This window comes from Notechis scutatus, chromosome 3, assembly GCF_049901735.1.
Source record: "Notechis scutatus isolate UNSWTSFEM ecotype Mainland chromosome 3, rNotScu1.2, whole genome shotgun sequence".
Classification (NCBI taxonomy): domain Eukaryota; kingdom Metazoa; phylum Chordata; class Lepidosauria; order Squamata; family Elapidae; genus Notechis; species Notechis scutatus.
The window spans coordinates 11,687,667-11,709,421 of NC_142011.1; the positions used below are offsets into that span (position 1 = coordinate 11,687,667).

The 21,755-nt window shown below is 39.2% G+C and overlaps 1 protein-coding gene and 1 long non-coding RNA gene across 5 annotated transcripts in view; one reads left to right on the forward strand and one right to left on the reverse strand.

Annotated features, from left to right (window-relative positions):
- Positions 1 to 8,774: 8,774 nt before the first annotated feature.
- MTG2 (mitochondrial ribosome associated GTPase 2) lies at positions 8,775 to 20,601 on the reverse strand. Of its 3 annotated transcripts, none has more exons than XM_026664897.2 (7): positions 20,417 to 20,601; positions 18,117 to 18,301; positions 15,885 to 16,032; positions 12,539 to 12,654; positions 12,147 to 12,365; positions 10,481 to 10,619; positions 8,775 to 9,495 (listed from the first exon to the last, which is right to left on the reverse strand). In XM_026664897.2, the coding sequence occupies exons 2-7, from the start codon at positions 18,294 to 18,296 to the stop codon at positions 9,101 to 9,103; spliced, it is 1,197 nt and encodes a 398-aa protein (XP_026520682.2). In that variant the 5' UTR covers positions 18,297 to 18,301; positions 20,417 to 20,601; the 3' UTR covers positions 8,775 to 9,100. The 3 variants fall into 3 exon arrangements, with proteins under 3 accessions (XP_026520682.2, XP_087815342.1, XP_026520680.2); XM_087959216.1 differs by having other exon boundaries at positions 20,399 to 20,601; XM_026664895.2 differs by having other exon boundaries at positions 20,252 to 20,601.
- A 35-nt stretch (positions 20,602 to 20,636) lies between these two features.
- Positions 20,637 to 21,755, forward strand: part of LOC148131082 (uncharacterized) — a 32,924-nt gene continuing 31,805 nt past the window's right edge. The window contains exon 1 of one of the 2 annotated variants that reach the window (XR_015748424.1): positions 20,637 to 20,738. This is a non-coding gene — a long non-coding RNA (uncharacterized LOC148131082). Of the gene's footprint in view, positions 20,739 to 20,866; positions 20,949 to 21,755 lie in introns of those variants that run through there. The other variant, XR_015748423.1, reaches the window with a different exon arrangement.

The following is a 21,755-nucleotide window of genomic DNA, read 5'->3' on the forward strand; positions in this document are numbered from 1 at the left end:
TCTATCCATATCTATCAATCTATCCATATCTATCTATCTATCTATCATCTATCTATCATCATCTATCTATCATCTATCTATCTATCTATCTATCATCTATCTATCTATCTATCTATCTATCTATCTATCTATCTATCATCTATCTATCTATCTATCATCTATCTATCATCATCTATCTATCATCTATCTATCTATCTATCTATCTATCTATCTATCTATCTATCTATCTATCTATCTATCTATCTATCTATCATCTATCTTCATACCTAAGGTGAGACTAGAACTCACAGTCTCCTGGTGATTGGTTCAAGGTCACACAAATCTCATTAAACTTTTAGTTTTGGTCTAAGGCCATCTCAGTCCATCCTGATCACTTTTCAGTTGAGATAGTTAATAGGAATGTTACTCCAGTATGAAATGCATATATTTATTTTGCACATGGATATTTTTCCTGTATCAAATATCACCTTCGCCAAATCCAGTAAACTGTCATTAGAAGAAAAAAAAAAGTCCAAGGTTTCTGATTGTAGGAGAAGTCAGAAAGTGAATGCCTCCACAAATCAGCATAGACCTCTATACAAAAGAAGGAAAATAGAATTATACACCAGTTGTTATTTGATTATTGCTATCTTTCCACTCAGAGAGTAAAAAACAAAACACCATCATTGACAAAATGGTGACAATAAATAACCCATTTATTTAAATATGTAAAAATGTCAGCTGTAAAGAAAGAATTGGATCCTTTCCTAAGTGCAGATAAAATAGGGACTCAGCACAAAAGAGCATACTGGGAGCAACTCAGAAAAAAAACAACCTCCTGGTGTATTCTTTGTAAGAAAACGAAGCCATACTTAAGGCGGCCTAGCTTGTTGTCTTAATCTCCAGAAAGGTTCCTACTGAGATAAATAGCCCCCCATGTAGCCAAACCCAAAAGTTGTTTAGCAACAAAGTGTTGATTAATTAAACGGTGTTGATTACAGCTGGTAATCAGCGGTGTTGGATGTCTTGCAAAGAACCAAGCAAGTGACATGCTATGTAGTGAACTGCATCCCAGCTGATGCTTTAGTCTATAAGGATAGGAAAATTAAAATCACCCTCCTGTCAAGCTCTCCTGGTGACTACATAGACACATCCATTTATGTTGCTGACAACAGGAGACCAGTGATTTCTCACTTATCGATTAAACAAAACTGAATAAACCACATCGTGGATCAGTGAAATGCACGAAGCAGAAATTAATGCTTGCATCTAGGTGGCTGCTGATCTTGGAATGACCTGTGTAAAATTCCTATGGAACAAAAAATAAATTCTGGAGTAAGGATGTTCTCTTTAAGGGGAGGAGGGAGGGAGAGGGGGAGGAGAAGAGGAGGAGAAGGAGAAGGAGGAAAAGGAGGAGAAGGAGAAGGAGAAAAAGAAGGAGAAGGAGAAAAAGAAGAAGGAGAAAAAGAAGCAGACGACAACCAAGGAGTCCTTCCACTTCAATTTTCAGCTCTTACAGAATTTTCTCTGCTTCCAAAACTGAAAAACCAACTTCGGTAAAAGCAAAAAGAAATGGGTATCATGGACTACTATCATGGAGAGTTACCATGGGAACATCTGGGTCTCAGGGAGAAGATTTTACCATTTCCACAATCTAGTCTCAATATTAAAAGATTTTGTCAGTCACCTTGAAATAAGTACAGGTAGTCCTCATTTTATAACCATTCACTCAGTGGCAAGTGGAAGTTACGACAGCGTTGAAAAAAAGTGACTTTCAGATGGCAAAAAGGCAGCAAAACATGGAAAGTTTGGTCAGGAGAAAGAGGATTAAGAAGGCTCATCCCTAGCTAATCCCAAAGTATAGTATTACAAATAGTTCCTTTGGTTTGGCAAGATTCTGTCTACAGGTCAGGAACAATAAAGGAAACTATGCAAAAGTGTCTTCATATGTCTTTCTTGGGGGCAAATACCCAAATCTACATCTGGAACTGTTGATCTTAAACAATAAAGAGGCAAAGTTCTTAGCAACACATTAAGTCAAAATGTAGCTTGGGTGTTTATATCTAATTGCAAGGGGAGATACATCAGGAGAGGGAGTTGTATGTAAAAATACTAAATAAATCAATGTTAATGGAGTTGTTGGAACATCTAGTGGACTTTGTTTATTGGATGCTTCCACTTACCCCCATCCCCAAGCCTAACTGAGGCATAAATTTCTAATAAGCCACTTCCTCAGGGGGACAACACAATCATTTTGATTCTCTGCAGTTGCCCTTGTTTAATGTTCTGAACTTTTGTTGCTGAATATGTCAATGACAAACAAACTGGAGAGTGAATGGGCAGAATGATTTCACATCCTTTTGTCTACTGCAATGGTTGAAAACACCAGGATATGAAAAGATCCTGATTGGTGAAAACGTCTAAAAGATAGAAAGCTGTTGTCATTTCCCTGTTGCCAGTATATTGAGTTAGCGTGGCAAAATACAGGTTAGTCCTTGACTTAAAGCCAATCATTTAGGGACCTTTCAAAGTTACGACGACACTGAAAAATGTGACTGATGGCCGTTTTTCACACTTACGACTGTTGACCCCCTGGCCATGTCATCAAATTCAGATGCTTGGGAACTGACTCATATTTATGACGGCTGGAGTGTCCCATGGCCATGTGATCATCTTTTGCGACCTTCTGACAAGCCAAGTCAATGGGGAAGCCAGATTCACTTAACAACCGTGTTATTAACTTAACTGCAGTGATTCCATTAACAATTGTGGCAAGAATGATCATAAATGGGACAAAAATTAACTTAACAACTGTTTCACTTAGTAACAGGGCTCAATTGCAATCGTAAGTCGAGGACTACCTGTGGCAGGTTACAAGGATCAAATTCTGCATGTCTCATTCCTGACGTTCCTAACTCTTTCCTTTCCAGCTTTTTTCACCATTCTTGTAGGTTATAGAATTAAACAAAAGTTAGGACAGGTAAAACATTTGGGTTGTTACTCTCAAGGTAGGTAAGCTTGATTAATCAATTCTGTAACTCAACCATGATCATGGGTCAATGTACTTATGGTGAATAGTTTCTGATTTGTTTTTGCTATGATGACTGCTGAAAAGGACCTAAATAACACCTCTGAGTTTCCCACTGCAGCCCCAAATGAATGTTATTTGCAAAGCAAACATCATAAAAGCCACCTTGCAAAGATTAACATTTTCTTCCTACTCAATCCAGTGTGTAGCTTGTCAATGCACTTGTGTCAAAGAGCCAAATGACAGATTAAAATGCCCTTACATAGCATGAGGATATGTGATATAATCACTGGGATAAACAAAATGTTTTCGCTGCTTTATTTTATTATAACTGAAGCATAAAAAATAGAATAAGCAAATGTATATTAGCAGCCACCTATTCATCATCTTAGCTGCTAGAAATGCATTATTGAGTTTGAGCGAATTTGCTCAAGAACTGCAAGAGGCAAATGAGGTACATGAAGTGCTATACACTCCATATGTTTCACAATCACTTGCATTGTCTGTTTTGTAATATCAGAAAATCATGGAAACAAACAAACAACAGATTCAGTAAGCGTGGAACCTTTGATAACATAGAACAACTAGGAGGGGTGCCTCAGTTTAGGAAGCAGTATGAAAACAGCAACACGCATACAAATATTCTAAATGTTTATGTCAAAAGAAAAACTCTGCATCGATGTTTTGTAAAATTCAATATGCGAAAGGATCATTGGCAATGAACCCACAGGCCGGTTTACACAAAACCTAACAAATGAATTTGCATATTTGTCACGCTCAAGTTGCTCTCCACAACCTTTTGCATGGCCTATTTTCTCTGCAGTCCTACAGAACTACAAATTAACACATAAAGAAACCGATGAACTGCTCCTTCCCAATTAAACAAAAGAGGTAACCATGATGAATAGAAGAAAACAGATCCTACCAAGCAGTAAAAAAAAAATGATTGCATAGTTCTTGACATACAACTTTATGTCTGGAGCCTTCTTTTTATGGTTGCAAGTTGTGACGGTCGTAAATGGGCTCGGTCAAACTGATTTTACAATTTTTTTGCCTGGCAGTCATTAGAACAATAATTGTAGAGTGGTCGTTGAAGTCTCTAAGCAAATGCTTGACTTGCTATGATTTTGCAGAAAACCAGGAAATAAAGGCCAATTTTGGCAAAACTGCGGTCACGTGACTGCGGGACATTGTTGATTACAATAGCACTTAGCAATAGCACATAGATTTATGTGCTGCTTCCTAGTGATTTACAGCCCTTTCTAAGAGGTTTACAGAGTCAGCCTATTTCCCCCAACAATCTGGGTCCTCATTTTACCGACCTTGGAAGGATGGAAGGCTGAGTCAACCTTGAGCCTGTCAGGATCAAACTGCTGGCAGTGGGCAGAGTCAGGCTTCAATACTGCATTCAAACTACTGTGCCACCAGAGTTCTTAATGGCTGTAAATGCAGCCGGTTGCTGAGTGCCCCAAATTCAATCATGTGACTACAGGGGAGGGGTGTTGAATGGTCACTAAGTGACTGGTCATAAGTCGAGGATTACTTGTACAAATTCGATTACCAAACCTAGATTTGAGGGGTGAAAATGGTTGTTGCATTGATCCTTAACCCAAGAGTAAAAATTCTGATTCTGGTATTATAACAGCAGCACCTCATAATTTCCCCAGGGGAGAGGGAGAAATCCATCTGGCATGTAAAACATTACCATTATCTGCTTGAAGTAACTTCAACTGTTGCAGCATCCCCATGGCCACGTGATCAAAATTTAGATGCTTGCAAATGACCTGCATTTATGACAGATGTAGAGTCTCAGAGTCAAATGATTTTGCAATGTTCTGACAAGCAAGTTGAATGGGGAAGCCAGTTTCCTTTAGCAATCATGTTTCTAACTGAACAACTACAGCGATTCACTTAACTGTGACCAGGAAGGTCATAAAATGGGGCAAAACTCAATTAGCGACTGTCTTGCTTAGCAACAGACATTTTGGGCTCAGTTGTGATTGTATGTCAAATATCTTTTCCCCTTGTCTCTGAAAGGCCTTTTTTTTTACCCTTTTGCTACATGGAGGATCCATGTGTATTGGATATCGTACTTGGACATTTGCCAAATGCAAACTGCTATCAGGGAATAGTAAGTCTTAGCCCAGGCAGTTTATAATTTAAGACCTGGCACAGAAAAACAAGGAAGAAAATAGAAATTGGACAAATGTTAAAAAAAATTAGCTCCTTGTTTGGAGACCTAGTTACTAAGTTTTGTGAGACTGGAACCTAGGAGTGAAGAAATTGTGAGCAGATTTTAGAAGGCGTGATTTGAAGAAAGATAAAAATGCTTTGGCTTTCTAGAATTCTCTCTTTTAAGCACTTCCATGGCTGGGAGTTAAGAGGCAAAAAGAAAACTAAGAAATAATTTCCTAGAGGATATCAAGAACTTGGCTGCAAGATCTGTCTTCTCCACTTCTAAAATGCAACACCTGTACCTGTACCTTTCATGACTGCCCAGAAATTACAAAGTGGCACAAAATGTGGTAATGAGATTTTTAAGCTGCACAGAATCTGGGGATGTAATAAATAATGATCCTGAACCTTTGCTTTCAGAATGTAGGCAGAATCGCCAAGTCTATTTTTCTGACAAATATGCCTTCGTGTTTTGCTCCATGTGTATAGAGGTACATTTGTAGAACATTAAATATATTCAACTCTGAATAAAATCTCAACAGGAAATAAAATCTCAACAGGAAAAAAAAATAGGCTAAAAATTACACACGCAAAGTATTACATACATGCAATGAATAGACAAGAGCATAATTTTTATATAGTGATGTGTTAATCATTCTACAACTCTGCTCTTCTTCTTCTTGTAAGGAGAAATTTCCTAACAGTGAGGACAATTAAGCCGTGGAACAGTTTGCCTTCAGAAGTCGTGGGTCCAGTCATCACCGGAGGCTTTCAAGAAGAGACTGGACAGCAGAGGTGGTATTCAGCAGGTTCTGACTAGTTCTGGAGAACCGGTAGCAGAAATGTTGAGTAGTTTGGAGAACCGGCAAATCCCACCTCTGACTGGCCCCACCCCCATCTCTTCTCTGCCTCCCATTGAGTCCCAGCTGATTGGCTGGGTCTTCTTTGGTTGCCCTGCACAGGAGAACGGAGCTGGAAAGCAGGTTAGTGGGGTGGGGAGGGAATGGGGGTTTTGCACTATCCTTCCCCTGCCACGCCCAAGCCACCCCACCAAGCCACACCCACCAAGCCGCACCCACAGAACCGATATTAAAACAATTTGAATCCCACCACTACTGGCCAGCCACTTGTTTGGAATGGTATATCATTTAAAATAGGCGGCTGTCCAGTCTCTTCTTGAAAACCTCCACTGATGAAGCACCCACAGCGTCTGAAAGCAAGCTGTTCCACTGGTTAAATGTTCTCGCTGTCAAGAAATTTCTCCTTAGTTCTAGGCTGCTTCGCTCCTTGACTTTTTTCCCATCCATTGTTTCTTGTCCTGCCTTCAGGTGCTTTGGAAAATAAGTTGACCCCCCTCTTCTTTGTGGTAGCCCCTCAGATACTGGAATACTGTTTTCATGTCACCTCTAGCCCTTTTCCCTAGATTAGCCATACCGAGTTTCTTACAGATAGTGCTTGACTTATGACCATTCAGAGTTATGAATCTGACCTCCTCAGAAGTACTTACAAGGTTCTGAAGTTCTAATAGCAATCTACCTGCAATCACTTGACTGAATTTTGGGTGCTTGGCAACTGGCCCATATTTATAGCTGCTTGCAGCGTCCCACAGCCACATAACATTTTACAACATTTTTGACAAAAGCCCACATTTATTTCTGGTTTTCTGCAAAACAAGTCCATAGTGAACTGTTGGTTCCCTTAACAACTGTAGTAGTTGCTTTAGGACCACTGTGTTCACTGAAACACACACACACACACACACACACAAGGTTGTAAAATTGAGTTGGGCATGTCAAAGACCTGCTTTATAACTGTCGTTACTTACAACTGTAATGCACAGGCTATATGTTGAAGACTAACTGTAGTCTGTTTTACCTTGTTGAGTGACACCACCTTAGAAATAAGTCTGTTGTCCTATTAAAATAGTAATTTATAGATAATGTAATAGCAGGTCTGTCAGTGTTGCTCACAGCAGGCGCAAGAAAAACTAATAAGTATTGGAACCATGGCATTGAATTATTGTATGGGAGCCAGCCATCTTTCTCCACCTGCTATTTTAATTAACAATGATTAATCAAACTTTCCGCTCTGACATTTTCCATCAAGGAAGCAGAATCAACAAAAATAAAGGAACACTCCAGTGAATAGCAAAAAGCACCTTTTATTCTTTCCATACTGCACAGCATTTTGTCATCTTCTAACAGACAACTAAGCAATTTAACTGACAGTATGAAGGCTTTTTTGTCTTTCAAAAGGTAACTACTAAAATGCAATCGATCAGGCCTTCCAATTCTGCCCCCAACTATTGACCAAGGAAGTGACCTGCCTTTGCTTTTCGCTGGGTGAATATCTTTTTGTAGATATGGTCCATAGCCATTGGAGGAGTGGCAAAATTTCCTGAGAAATTTTGATGCCGATCAAGGCATATTATTATGAGTGCCTTATAGATTGGGCTATAGGAAGAATCTGGGTGGTTTTTTGGGATACCAGATGCCTTCCTGTATGAGAGGATAGCCTCTTAAATGTTATCATTGGACGAACGTACTTTGTCCAGAAACCATCTCTCTCTAGTTGCCTTAGGAATTACTCCTGACAAAACAGGATGACCCCTAAGGAACCAATTCATGATTTTGATGTCTACACTTGCAGCTACTGCCAGATATAGGCAGATGGAAGCCAAGACTGGAGGGACCTCCCCCAATACCAAGCGCCAGTTGTGGACCTACCTGTAGTAGGAAACCATAGCATTGGTATCTATGTCCGTATCACCAGTAGCTTCATTTGCACTAGCTAACTCACTGCCAACCACCAGAAGTTTGATCCTGACCAGCTCAAGGTTGACTCAGCCTTCCATCCTTCCAAAGTTGGTAAAATGAGAACCCAGATTGTTGGGGGCAATAGGCTGATTTTGTAAACCGCTTAGAGGTCTGTAAAGCACTGTGAAGTGGTATATATGTCTTAAGAGCTATGGCTATTGGATATATGAAAAATGCAATTGGTGCATAATGCAGGTAGCAGCCCATTGGCAGGTACAAACCACTGGAACCACGCAATACCATATACAATGAATATAATCCAAAGTACTGGTCATCACTTGCTCATGTTTGTGTTGGAAGCCCTGAGGCACTTCCAGCTTGAAAGGATGAGCTGGTGACATCACCATTGCCCGGGAACTCATTTATATGCCTGTTAATGTGTACACCAAAGTGGTATCTATTATCCACTCGTGATTATTCATGTTCAAATTGCTAGGAGCTGGAGTGAATTACGGGAGCTCACCCTGTTACATAGCAGCAGTTGGGTCTTGAACACTGGCTGGTCATGCAGTGTTCTAACCGTGTGAGCCACCATACTCTTGATCACTTACAAGCCCTACAAATCCCAAAGGTGCTTTTTCAAAAGGCAACTAGACTGTTTTTACTTGAAGATGTTTCACTTCTTGTCCAAGAAGCTTCTTCAGTTCTGACTGAATCATGGAGGATGGAAGGATTTATATTCCTTGCAGTCATGTGGTTGTCATGTGGTGCTATATTTGATATTTATAAGAATTTGTAAATTGCCTAGAGTCCATGTGGAATTGGTAGTACAGAAATGCCATAACAAAAACAAACATACCTTTATTAAATTATTGAATGTTCCTTAGATTAAATTATGCCCTGTAGGTCTCAATAGGTTTAGGAACATTTCATTTTCTGTTGCAGGGTGGACTCGCCTTTTGCTTAACTTATTGTTTGTGCAGATTGACCATTCTTTCTTATCTGCTTCTATAGCACTCTGCTGGTAGAGCTCTGTGTATCTCCTTATAACATTAAAGAATAAAAAGCAATTTTATTTTGCTTTTAGAAACTGTCCCTCCTATCCATGCCCAAACTCCAAATATCCTCCCTATTTCAATGTAATAATGGAAGAGTTCTGTTACTACCACTTCATTGGCTTGCGAACCTGTTCTTTTTCTGTTTTCATATAATCATCATAGAGTTCCCTCAGGTGCACCAACAATTCCTCCAGATTTTCTCCTGTCAGAGCAGAGAGTGGGATGACTCTCTGCTTCACTTGCTCCTTAAGGAGAGGCAGGTTGTTCTTAGATTCCGGAAGATCAAACTTATTTGCAACAATGACATGAGGAGTTTTTGATAGGCCAACTTTATACTGTTCCAGTTCATGCTTCAAGGCTTCCAAATGTGCCCAGGGCTCAGCCACAGAGAGATCCAGCACAAAGAGGAGAAAGCAGCAGCGTTCTATATGTCTCAGAAAGGCCAAACCAAGTCCCCGGTCTTCATGAGCTCCTTTGATTATTCCAGGGATATCTACAACTGCAAAATAAGATAACAAGAATAAAATTCTGCTTTTGGAGAATGATACAAAGAGGAAAACTGCCTGGAAAAAAAAATCAGCATCTGGATAACTGGAGCAGGAGTTTCCCAAGTTTTTCAGGCCATGGAATTTATTAAAAAGAAAAACAAACAGAAATTCAGAATCTTTGATCAAGAGGCAAAATTGTAATGATAGAAATTGGCTGTGTTGGCATGATTTTTTTTCCCCAGAGAAGCCATCCAAGTTTTCCAGAACTCTAGGATTCCATGGAACACTGTTTGAAATCCTAGAGGACTGTGGGGCAGCTGGGTAGCCTCATGTTCAGGACCCCTTGATTAGTTTGCAGTTGAGATAATCAAAACACTTTCCATTTTGCAAGATCCAATCTGGGTCAGCCACGGGGACCAGAGGTGCTGCCAAGCCCTCACCTCTTAAGTACTTGATAAGCTGGTGGCAGCACAAGCAAACAACAGCCAAAGACTTCATAGCCAGCCATCAAAACCCCAATCACCATCTAAAAAGCCACATACAACAAGGCACCATATAAATACCACACACAGAACAGCCCAAAGCACACTCTGTTAGAGAGAAGTTCCCTGAGAATGGGCTCCAGCATGGGTCTGAAAGCTGAAAAGACTAAACCTCTGGTCCCAGTGACCAAGCCAGACTGAATCATGGAACATTATCCTGGGATACATATATTTGCCGTTATTTGTGACTCGATTTTTTTTTTTTACAGGTGCTTCATTCTTTTCTTTTACATTTCTTTTTATTCTTTTCCAATCTTGGGTCATGAAAAAGGATGATATGCAGTTAAGCTTTCTTCCCCCTCACTCCATCCAACCTGCCCCCCCCTCACTTAGCACAAACTTTAGCTCTTGCAAAGTGAAATCGCTGTCACAAAATGCTTTATTTTTTTTTTCCAGAAGGAAATAATACCATGAAGGTCATAAAAAAAAAACAGAAGGAAATATAAAGGCGTACCTGCAATTTGCTCGTAATCTTCATAGGGAACAATGCCTACGTGAGGATTCAGGGTTGTGAATGGGTAAGGAGCCACGGCGGGTTTTGCTCTGGAGATCGCTCGCAAGAGGGACGATTTCCCAGCATTGGGGAATCCAATCTGGAATTAAGAGCCCAATTGGAAAGGGAGGTAGCATTTGCCTTCAACATTACATTTAATTCTACTGGCAAAATAGAACACGAATTTAGCAGCTTTCATTATTTTTTCCTTGTTTTAAATAGGTTTGATTTAATGATCTAGTTCAGGGGTCACCAACTTTTGGACCTTCATCCCTTCAGCCATTTGTTTTACAGGCTGAAAAACATAATACAGGTAGCCCTTGATTTACCATCATTCATTCAGTAAGCGTTCAAAATTACAACGGCACTGGAAAAAGCGACTTGTGACCATTTTTTTTCCACATCCTCACGGTGATATGATCAAAATTTGGCAACTGTCATGTATTGATGAAGGTTGCAGTATCCTGGGGTCACATGATGACCATTTGCAACTTTCAGAGAAAGCTCAGTGAAGTCAAATGGGGGAGGCCAGATTCACCTAACAACTGTTGTGATTCACTTAACAATTGGGGCAAAATATGTCATAAAACAGGGCTCAAAGCACTTAACATCTACCTTGCTTAGCATCAGAAATTTTGGTCTCAGTGGTGATCCTTAAGTCAAGGACTAGGTGTAATGGCAAAACAAACCACCACCACCTACCCTCCCATTCCCAAGTTACGCAGCTGTTGTTAGTCTGATTGTCAATTATCTCTAAACCAAGAATTTCAAGCAAAACTCAAGAAGCAGATGTTATGAATTATGTGTCATCAGGTTTTCAATTCTTAGCGACCACATAAATTTTCCTCATTTGTCCCTCGCTTAGTTTTTCAATTTGGAGAAGGAGGCACCTAATTATTCTGGGTTTATGTTTAACAGATTAACAGAGTTGGAAGGGACCTTGTAGGTCATCTAGCCCAACCCCTCACCCAAGCAGGAGACCTACACCAGTTCTGACAAATGGCAGTCCAATCCCTTCTTGAAAGCTTCCAGTGATGAAGCTCCCACAACTTCCAAAGGCAACTTCTGTTCCATAAGTGGATTGTTCTGTCAGAAAATTTCTCCTTATTTCCAGGTTAAATCTCTCCTTGTTCAGTTTCCATCTATTATTCCTTGTTTGGCCTTCGGGTGCCTTGGAAAATAGCTTGACTCCTTCCTCTCTGTGGTAGCCCCTCAAATATTGGAAGACTGTTATCCTGTCTCCCCTGGTCCTTTTCTTCACTAGACTAGCCATGCCAAGTTCCTGCAATTGTTCTTCATATGTTTTAATCTCCAGCCTCCTAATCGTCCTGGTTGCTCTTCTCTGCACTTTTTCTAGAATCTCAACATCTTTTTATAGTGTGGTGACTAAAACTGGATGCAGTACTCTAGGTGTGGTTTTACTAAGGCTTTATAGAGTGGTATTAGTAACTCACTTGATCTTGATTGTATCCCTCTGTTAACGGAGTTCAGGATTGCATTGGCTTTTTTTCAAGGAGTACATTTTTTAAACCTGCATACGTATCTCCCATGTTCCAACATTCCTGACATAAATATTTGTTTCTTCAAAGTTAACTATCATACTGAAAAACAAACCAAACACACTTACCATCCCTGCATGTCCCACAGTTTTGAGCTCCAAGTGAAGGAACCGTTCCTGACCCAGTTCTCCTAAAGTCACAGTTGTCGGTGCTCGATTGTCATTAGCCAGAAAGAAACGGTTGCCTTTGCCACCAGCTCCACCATAGACTGCAATGTATTCTTCCCCAGGTTGGTTGAGATCAGCTACAACCTTAGTGCCTTCCTTAATCATGGTACCAATAGGTATCTACAAAACAAAGATAAATTTAAGTAAAATACAGCTAAGAATTTACCACCCATGGCTGTTTGCTTCTATTGATGAGCAAATAGCTGCTTAGCAGTCTTCCAAATGTGGGACATTAGCCATTCAGCTTTTACAAATTCAAAATTTTGACCATCTAACAAGTATCAACAATTTACCTTAACATAAAGGGGCCTGCCAGATGCTCCATAACAGTTTTTGCTTCCTCCTTTTTCACCACTGAAGCCTCTATAAAATGGGTGGAGGGAGGACAAGGATTTGATTTGCTGATCCACTGTAAAAATAAAATATGTTACAATTCAACACGCTAACGATCAATTCTTTTTTTAAAGAAAAACCCCGTGTTGATTAATTATGAATCAATAAACTGTTTCCTGGATAGGAGCACATGCCAAATCTTATGTTTTTATTTTACACCAAATGCTGAGTATTTCATCTGTTCTTTACCTTCTGATATACCAGCTGTTCTTTTCCCTAAATGACAAAAGTGTTCATATAAACTTTTGCAAAGATAACCCTATGATCACCAACTTCAAAATAATAAATTACTGTATTTAAGCAGACAAACTGCAATTCATATTTTATTGTATTCACTAACAATTCTCAATGTCAACAACAGTTATAATTACAATTCATGATCCCATTGTTTTAGCAGTTAAATTCTCAACATTCATTCTTGTTTATGTGGGAATTAAACCAAAGTACACATGTTAAGACATTGATGTGTTCTTTTATTTTACCTCATTTATTTACATATTTATAAATATGTAGTGGGCTTATAGGCCATTTTAATCAGAACTGACTGTAAGCAGATTTATTATTTGAATTACTGGATTTTTAAAATCTGCTCCCCTTTATATTTTATCTTGCATTTTGTAATTGTAGTGATCATGCTTTTAATTATTTGCTTTTATATATATAAAAGCGAATGAGATGAACTAAATCTACTTTATCGTAAGGCTACATCAAGAGAAATGAATGAACAAATGAATAAATAAATAAAATCATTTTTACCTTGCCTTTTTTATTTTTATAAGTAACCCAAGGCAGTGATCATACCTAATACTTTTTTCTCCTCCTACTTTACCCACAACAACCACCCTGTGAGGTGAGGTGAACTGAGAGAAAATAACTGGCCCAAATTCACCCAGCCGGATGACATAAGAACCTAAATAAAGCAAAATCTTCGTAAGATTCTAATCTATACCAAACAAACTTTAAAAAATTCCGGGAACTGAATGTTGGTTTTAAGAGCTGAATTTAGCAAGCAAACTATTCTGAAAGAAGCTCTTAGATTAGATGTTCTCACAAAATGGGAACAAAATAGATCAAAGCACTTCTGTTCCATCTATTAAAGCATTTCTTTTGCACATTATAGTGCCTTTGGGACAGCTCAATGTTTTATTACTATAAGGAAATATCTTTGACTTAGTGAAGTATCTTTGATTCAGTACATTCAAAATCTATAAAGTCTATAAGATGTCTGCCTGCACTTAAGATGAGGATGGAGGATTTGAAGGAGGCTGTGGGAGGTAGAGGGCATGGAAAATGCTGGTCCAATGCTGAGAGTCGGACACGACTGAATGGCTGATGCTGACAATGTACTTGAGAATGAGGGTCCTGAGTCCATTGACATACATATTGCTTAATGTTCCTTGGTTTATTCCTTCTGTTAAATTTTATCCTGAACCTAGTTTCGGGGTGGTTAAACCACTAATTCAAAAAACATCGGTTGCCAAAAACATTTCCTCTAATTAGTAAAACTGATAAGGCCATCAAATAACTACATTCTAAGATTTTGGGAAGCAACCCACTTCTGTTGCTATTTTCATTGCTGATTTTCTTAGCAAAAGGGGAGGTGGGGTTAGCAAAAGCCTATCTGCATAAGGAAATGTTGCCAGAATAATAAACTCTTCTCTTCAGTTAGTCAGAGCAATAGGCATATATAGATTTATAGGCATGCATGTGTGTGTGTGTGTGTGTGTGTACACACTCATCCAGCTCTGTCTCCAAATAATCAAAAGGAGTTTAGGGCAGTAACCTTTCAGTAATCTGTATCTCCAGCCTAGGAGAAAAGTTATTTACTCCACCCAGTTATGTGCTTTCTTTTTTTTTTCTCTTCTTGGCTTTGTTTGTCAAAATTGTCCATCTCTTTTGCCTCCCGTTTTTCTCAAACTTATCTAGACTACTTTTGGCTCAGGTTAGAAATATTTTAAAGGGTGAAGATAAGCCTTACTTGAAGTCCTTTCTATCAACAGCTGAAATCATACAAGAGAATAGCAGAGTGAGTCAGCCAATCTTGAGATCTTCCTGCCACCCCTTGCCAGCCTTTTTTCTTATTACAGAGAGAAAATCTTTTGACCCTTTAAAGTCCAGAACCTTGGACTAGACTAGAAACATGGGAGGATAATGGGACTGATGGGTTGTCAAATTTGCTCATGGCAAAAAAGATGTGATGCAGGCAGATAAAAAAAGTTTAAAGATTTCCCTACCCAGTCATGACTGACCCAAGGGGGCAGTGCTTATCTGATTCTTAGCTAAGAGAGCCTCATTGTCTAAGAGACGCTTCCATCATCATGTGGCCAGCATGAAAGCATAGAACGCAATAATCTTTCCTGCTGAAGTGGTACCTATTAATCTACTCACATTTGCATGCTTTCAAACTGCTAGGTTGTCAGGAACTGGGGCGAGTAATGGGAGCTCACCCTGTTGTGCGGCGCTCAAGCTTTCCAGCTGACAAGCACAGCATCTTTAACCACTGAGCCATCACGCCGACCTTAGACTGATAGAATGAGACTGCAATCTAAAATAAACAGTCCCAAAGGTGCTTTTTCAAGAGGCAGCTGGACTTTCTGGATTTTCTTTGAAGATGTTTCATTTCTCATCCAGGAAGCTTCTTTAGCTCTGACTGTCAGAGCTGAAGAAGCTTCTTGGATGAGAAGCAAAATGTTTTCAAAGAAAAACAAAGTAAGTCTAGCTGCCTCTTGAAAAAGCACCTTTGGGACAACCATGACCTGGATGATTGAGAATCTCCATAGACATCTAAAAGAAACAGGTTGAATGCTCGCTGAGAAACAAAATATCCTTCAATAGGAAGAACTGTAAATTGTTATTATTAGTTTACATTTATTAAATGGATTAAAATTATTTATTAAATGTGTTTGAATTAATCACATTTAAGGAAGAAAAAAATTCAGGGATTCATTACTTGAAAGCACTGAATATTCACTCAGTGTGGTCATTGACAACAAGGTAACTAAGAACCAACAGTTAGACAGTTATCAGATGGACTATTGCAGTTCTGCAACACTTTAGAAGTCCTTATCTCCACCATCACCCTCCACCCCAGGAGTCTCTCTTGGGACAAAATTTTTTATCAATTCTGTCATTCAAACTCAACTTGCTAAGGGATAGGTTAGCGGAGTTTCAGTCACTCCCCTTCCCCTTTTCATAAGACTGTCTTAAAACCGAAAAGCTCTGTACAAGAGATAGTAACCTTCTTACCTTTAAATATAACATGTCCCCCATCTCCCCCATCTCCTCCATTGGGACCTCCAAATTCTTTTCTAGGTTCACTGAGAAAACAAGCAATACCGTCTCCTCCTTTCCCTCCTATCACACGAACCTTTCGGTGATCGACAAAATATCGACTCTGGAATGGGAGACACATTATTCAGAGATGCTAATCATTTGTGAAGTTTAAAGTCCTTCAGTTCTAAACATACTCATTTATGTTCAATTCTTGAGGAAACATGTAGGGCTTCTATTGAGGATTGATCTGATGAATACTGCGATTGGTAAAAACATTTAAAGTTGGGGGAGAAACTGGGCTGTGTACAAATCCAAGCCTTGACATGTTTTTAAAGGAACACAAATTTTCTAAAAGACATGGTGATCTCAAACAAGGATTACTCATGTGCACATACACACACATTTTCCACCAAATGTTGAGAAGAAATTTAGTGAAGCTGAAATTTTGGCATTAATTCCTGACATCCCAAGATGAGAACTGCCTAAAACTAACCCTGACCATAGCATAATAAAAAAAATATATATTATCTTTCTTACAAGAAAAACATTTAGCAATCTCCTTACAACTTCATTGGAAAAAAAACTTTGTTCCTGGTTTCATTTTCAGCACTTCTATCTTGCTATAACATATCACTTCTGATATTCTTTATTCCTTTTCACAAAAAAAGAGCCGAGTATTTGTTACACGACAATTAGCAAAAAAACAAACAAATAACAACCTGGAAAAAGTATTTTGGATTTTTAAAAGAATGCTGGCTTCTTTCATGAACAAAATACAGATGGCCAGCTATACGTTCAACTGTGATAGCTCCTACCTTAAATATAGGCAGTCGACGACTTACAACAGTTCATTTAATGACTGTTCAAAGTTACAACGACCTTCAAAAAAGTGAATTATGATTGTTTTTTCACACTTATGACTGTTGCAGCATCCCCATGGTCACGTGATCAAAATTCAGATGCTTGGCAACTGACTCATATTTATGAGTTTTCCGGGGTCACATGATCCTCTTTTGCGACCTGCTGACAAGCAATGGGGAAGCTAGATTCACTTAACAACTGTGCCACTAACAGCTGAGTGATTCACTTAACAACTGTGGCAAAAAAGGTTGTAAAATGGGGTAAAATTCATTTTAAAAATGTCTTGCTTACCAACATGAATTTTCAGCTCAATTCTGATCGTAAGTCGAGGATTGCTTGTACATCCTTTCTCAAGTTTGCATAGCATCACCAAGTGGTGAAACTGAACATTGCTGCAGTATTCAGTACCATATTATTTAGACTCACACAACATGCCTCTTTTGCGTGCTTGCTGTTGCCAAAAGGATTTATAAAATCAACAATTTGGAATCTCTCACATAAGCCAAAGTTCACTAAGAGACCTCTCTCCTGAGAAAGGGATTTATTCAATAACAATTAACATAACCTTGGGACTCAGAAGAGATGTCTACATTTATAGTCAAACAGAGCCTAGTAGCACGCTGCAGCTCACAAAAGCATGCCTTTTAATAAGATGTGTAAGTTGGAAAAAGGGCTACTGCAGTTCTTCTGGTTTTTGGCTACTACAGATTAACACAGCTGTCCTATGATATTCCAAATGAAACAAACCAACGATACAATTTAGCTACAAGGAAATCAGCACTAATAAAACCTAGTGAAAATTTGACACTGATTTCTTACATTTCATTTTTTTTATATTGGAATTCAAAAGCTTGGATATTATAGAACTCTATCAGAAGGTGTTAAGCGAATTCCAGATGGATGAATTTCGGTCAGTCACTATTACCTTATTTATTTTCTCGTAATTTATTATCTCATAATATTGAAGCAAGATTAAAAGTGAGAACAATGTACATTGTGTTCCAAAAAAAAGAGAATAGGATGCAAATACAAATAATATATACAATAACTATTTTTATTCAAAGGAAAATCCCAAATTCAGTAGATTATGTATGTAGAGAATTGAAACCTTAGTCTATCTATCTATACAATTCTACACCTTAAACACAGGAGAACATTTGCTTGCAAGGGATATTGAAAACTTGTGTCAGGATTCTCATCTAAATGCTTAAATCTTAATTTAATTATTTCTATTTTTTCATAAATTTGTGCTTTCTGGAAATGAGATTTTAAAAGTAGTTAAGAAAAACTTAGAAAGACATACAGATTACATATGTAATTAATCCAAAAATTTGTTTACTTTACCAGCTTCTTCTCAGATTTATTTCCTTTACAGGTTTTCTGCGATTTTGAACATTGTGTGTTTGTTATGCTAAGACTCCTGTGCCAGTTTTTAATCTGCTTTTGTAGTAAGCAACTATGTATTTGGGAATAAACTGGCCTCCACTGACTTTCCAAACAAGCTCTGACCATTATTAGTAGCATATTGCCTAGAAGGAAAAGAAAACAATAAGGGACAGACAGATAACTAAGATATGCCAAAGAGCATATACATAATTTGTACCACTTCTGGAACAAAAATGAACTGCTACTTCTTAGAAAGACCAGTTGCTTCTATTTTTTATTTTCAGCGGTTGTAAAAGCATGAGAAAAAACTTTCAAAACACTTTCTCAAAAATATTGTTATTGTTGTGGAACTTTACACAGAAAGGCAAAACAGACCAGTTATATGTAAAATACATAAAAAAATCTTTTTCTTCCAGCTGCAACGTTTAGTATCAACTTTATACCATGCATACTTAAGTCTAGTAGAAGTAGCAAAAGACTTGCTCCAATATTGTTACCTACATTGGCAAGCGACACAAGCTGAAACTGAGAAAAGAAGATAAATTTAAAGTTTTTGTTGGTTCAAAAGTAGCAGGATTATCCCTCACTTTGTGGTGTGGTTAAGTAAATCTTTTCTTTTTTCTCATTCACGCGTATTCAATTTCTGGCTGTCCAGGTTCCTTGGACAGAAATTATTTCAACCATGTTTACACCCCTGCAAGGTAGACCAGTGTTTCTCAACCTCAGCAACTTTTGAAAATGAGTGGACTTCCAACTCCCAAGAATTGCAAGACTGAGGTTCAGAAAGGGCCAAGGTTTTTTATTTATTTATTCGAATTTGACAAACAAAAATGAGACCAAGAATAAGAGAATAAAAATACAATGACAGGGACGAAAGGCACGTTAGTGCTCTTTTGCACGCCCCCTCTACTGACCACTTAAGTACGAAGTAAGGTCCACGGAAGTCAATTTGTGATTGAAACTGTGAAAATTTGCATCTGACACAACTGAATCAAGTAGGGCATTCCAGACTTTGACAATTCTATTAGAGAAATCATATTTTTTACAGTCAAGTTTAGAACGATTTCAATTGAGTTTATTACCCGTGCTTTTTGGCTTGAATATATTGAATCTAACATTTTTCTCAGATTTATTCCCAAATTTCATCTCCTTTACTTGTTGACTCATAAATTGCCAATTTACTTTGTCAAAGGCTTTTTGAGCATCCAGAAAAACTAGTGCGACCTGTTTTTCTGGATGTACGTCATAATATTCCAAGACATCTAATACTGTCCTTGTGTTGTTTTTTAGTTGTCTTGTTGGAAGAAAACCATTTTGATCTGTATGTATATGTTTACTTAACATTTTTTTCACTCTCTCAGCCATTATACTCATAAATATTTTGTAATCGGTATTCAATAAAGAAATTGGTCTGTAATTTTTTATGTGGGTGGTATCTGCACTCTCCTTCGGTATCAATTGAGTTTAAAGCAGTTGTTCGCATGTGTATTATTGCGATTAAAACAGAAAAAGCCATTTACAGGTAAAACATTAATACGTATAATTTTGTATGCAATACTTAGGTCTGACCGCAAGCAACGCGGTTCTAAGTTATCCAAAATTGAAATTGAGAATTTCAAGCCTGGTAGTTTAGGGAATTCTATTGTGTACAGAAGAGTGCAAGGAAAAAGGAAGAGGGAGGAAGAGGGAAGCAGAGGGGAGAAAGGAAGGGAGGGAAGGAGAAGGAAAGAGATAGTCAATGCAAACTTGAAAATATGAAGAGAGAGGAAAGAGGGAAGGAGAAGGAAGGAGAAGGTAGGTGAGGAAAAGGAAAGAGGGAAGGAGAGGGAAGCGGAGGGGAGAAGGGAAGGGAGGGAAGGAGAAGGAAAGAGACAGATGGTTGATGTAAAATTGAAAATATGTATTATAAAGGAAAATGCGTCATAAAAATATTTAAAGAAGAGCGCAAGACTTTTCTCATGAAATACTTCTGAACCCGCTCAATTGTACCGATGTCAGATATGGTGGGGATTCCCAATAATTGAACAATACTCTAAAATTGGTCTACCCTAAGTTTTATAAGCTCTAATTAGCATTACAATACAAAAGGTTACCTGGGAAGCCTCAAGTCCCCTCAAAGATGGGAATAAAGGGAGACAGAGGGAGAAGGAACACGTCTGACAGCTTCTCACCTCCACACGTCTCCCATCTCCCCCCTCGATACCTCCCCTAGTCACCCAAAATGAAAACTGGGAGCCTGCCTTCCCCCTTTGGCTTACTGGAGCTCCTCTGCTTTTACAGCGCCTCAGTTTCGTCCCCGCTCGCTCCCGCTCCATAGAACAAGGGACGGAGTAGGCACGAGACGGCCGAGGTGGGGAAACTTTCCCGCTTCATTCACGCGCAGCCGTTTTCAGAGGAGCCTTCTTGCCCCGCTCCAGGGTTCGGCGTCGCGTGCCGTGACGTCAAAAAGTTGCGCGTCGAGGAAAGGGCGGCCGAGAAAGAGAATCTGAGCGACCGCCTTTAGCGGGAGCAGGGGGCGGAGATTTCTGCGCAGGCGCAGATCCAACGCGCAGGAAACACAGGAGACAGGAAAGCTGTGGAGTCCGTATGACACGCGTGCGCAGGCGCCGTTTAGCGCTAGAGAGGTTGCAAGGGTCGCGCGAGGCTACCTTTCCTCTCCCCCCCCCACCGCTTCTCTGGGGAAACGGGATTGGAGGGAAAGAAGCAGGCGCGACGTTGTGATTGGATAAGAAAAGCACCCGGGGTGGGGTTAGCAGAAGTGAGGAGGAGCTTTGTCAAGGCGGAGGCCAGGTACTTTGTTTCAGGAAAGGAAGCTGCGCAGATTGGCAGAACTTGATAGCAAAGGAAACACTAAGTGTTCCCTATGAGTTCTGCTGGAGTTTCTCAGCCTGTAAGATATGTGGACTTCAATTCCCAGAATTCCCTAGTCAATATTGAATTCTGGGAATTAAAATCCACATGGTTTAAAGATACCAGGGTTGAGAAACACCGCATTATGTACATTTAATTATTTTGGGGGAGGACTAGCCTTTGCCACTCCAGCTAGGCCACTATGACCCAATTGTGAGAAAACTAGCAGTTATTTGGATGGGAGACCACTAGGAAATCCTACTGGTCTCCCCTCCAATAGGAGTTGGAATATAAATAGCAGCTAGAAATCCTAATGGTCTTCCATCCAAATCTCTCCAGGATTGATCTCCCCTCCTGGAAGAAAGTGGTGGCAAACCACCCCTGACTTCTTCAGAATGGAATGCCTGTAGATAGTTTGGACCAACTCCCCAAAATCCCCGATTCACCCACAAACTAACCTGTTAGGTGAACTTCACCAACTACCTTTATAGGGGCTGTATTTATACAACATGCTAACCCAGAGGTCTCCAAACTTGACAACTTTTAAGACTTCAACTTGTGGACTTCAACTCCCACAATTTCCAGCCAGTTGATGTCCACAAGTCTTAACGTTGCCAAGTTTGGGGACCCCTGTGCTAACCTGTGGTTAAATGAGGCACACTGTGTTAATTCAACTCTTTTTTTTTTTTTTTTTTGCACAAAAATTATACTTAACTGGGTTTGTACAAAGATACAGAGCAATGTGTA

Bases quoted from the DNA above. Each gene is read 5' to 3' on its own strand.
- MTG2 (XM_026664897.2), bottom strand. From the start codon at position 18,296: ATGCTACTAATAATGGTCAGAGCTTGTTTGGAAAGTCAGTGGAGGCCA. The intron at 12,655-15,884 runs GTAAGAAGGTTA...TTATTTTTACAG, and splicing joins GGGACATGTTATATTTAAAG to TGGATCAGCAAATCAAATCC. The intron at 12,366-12,538 runs GTAAATTGTTGA...TTTGTTTTGTAG, and splicing joins GCAGGCCCCTTTATGTTAAG to ATACCTATTGGTACCATGAT.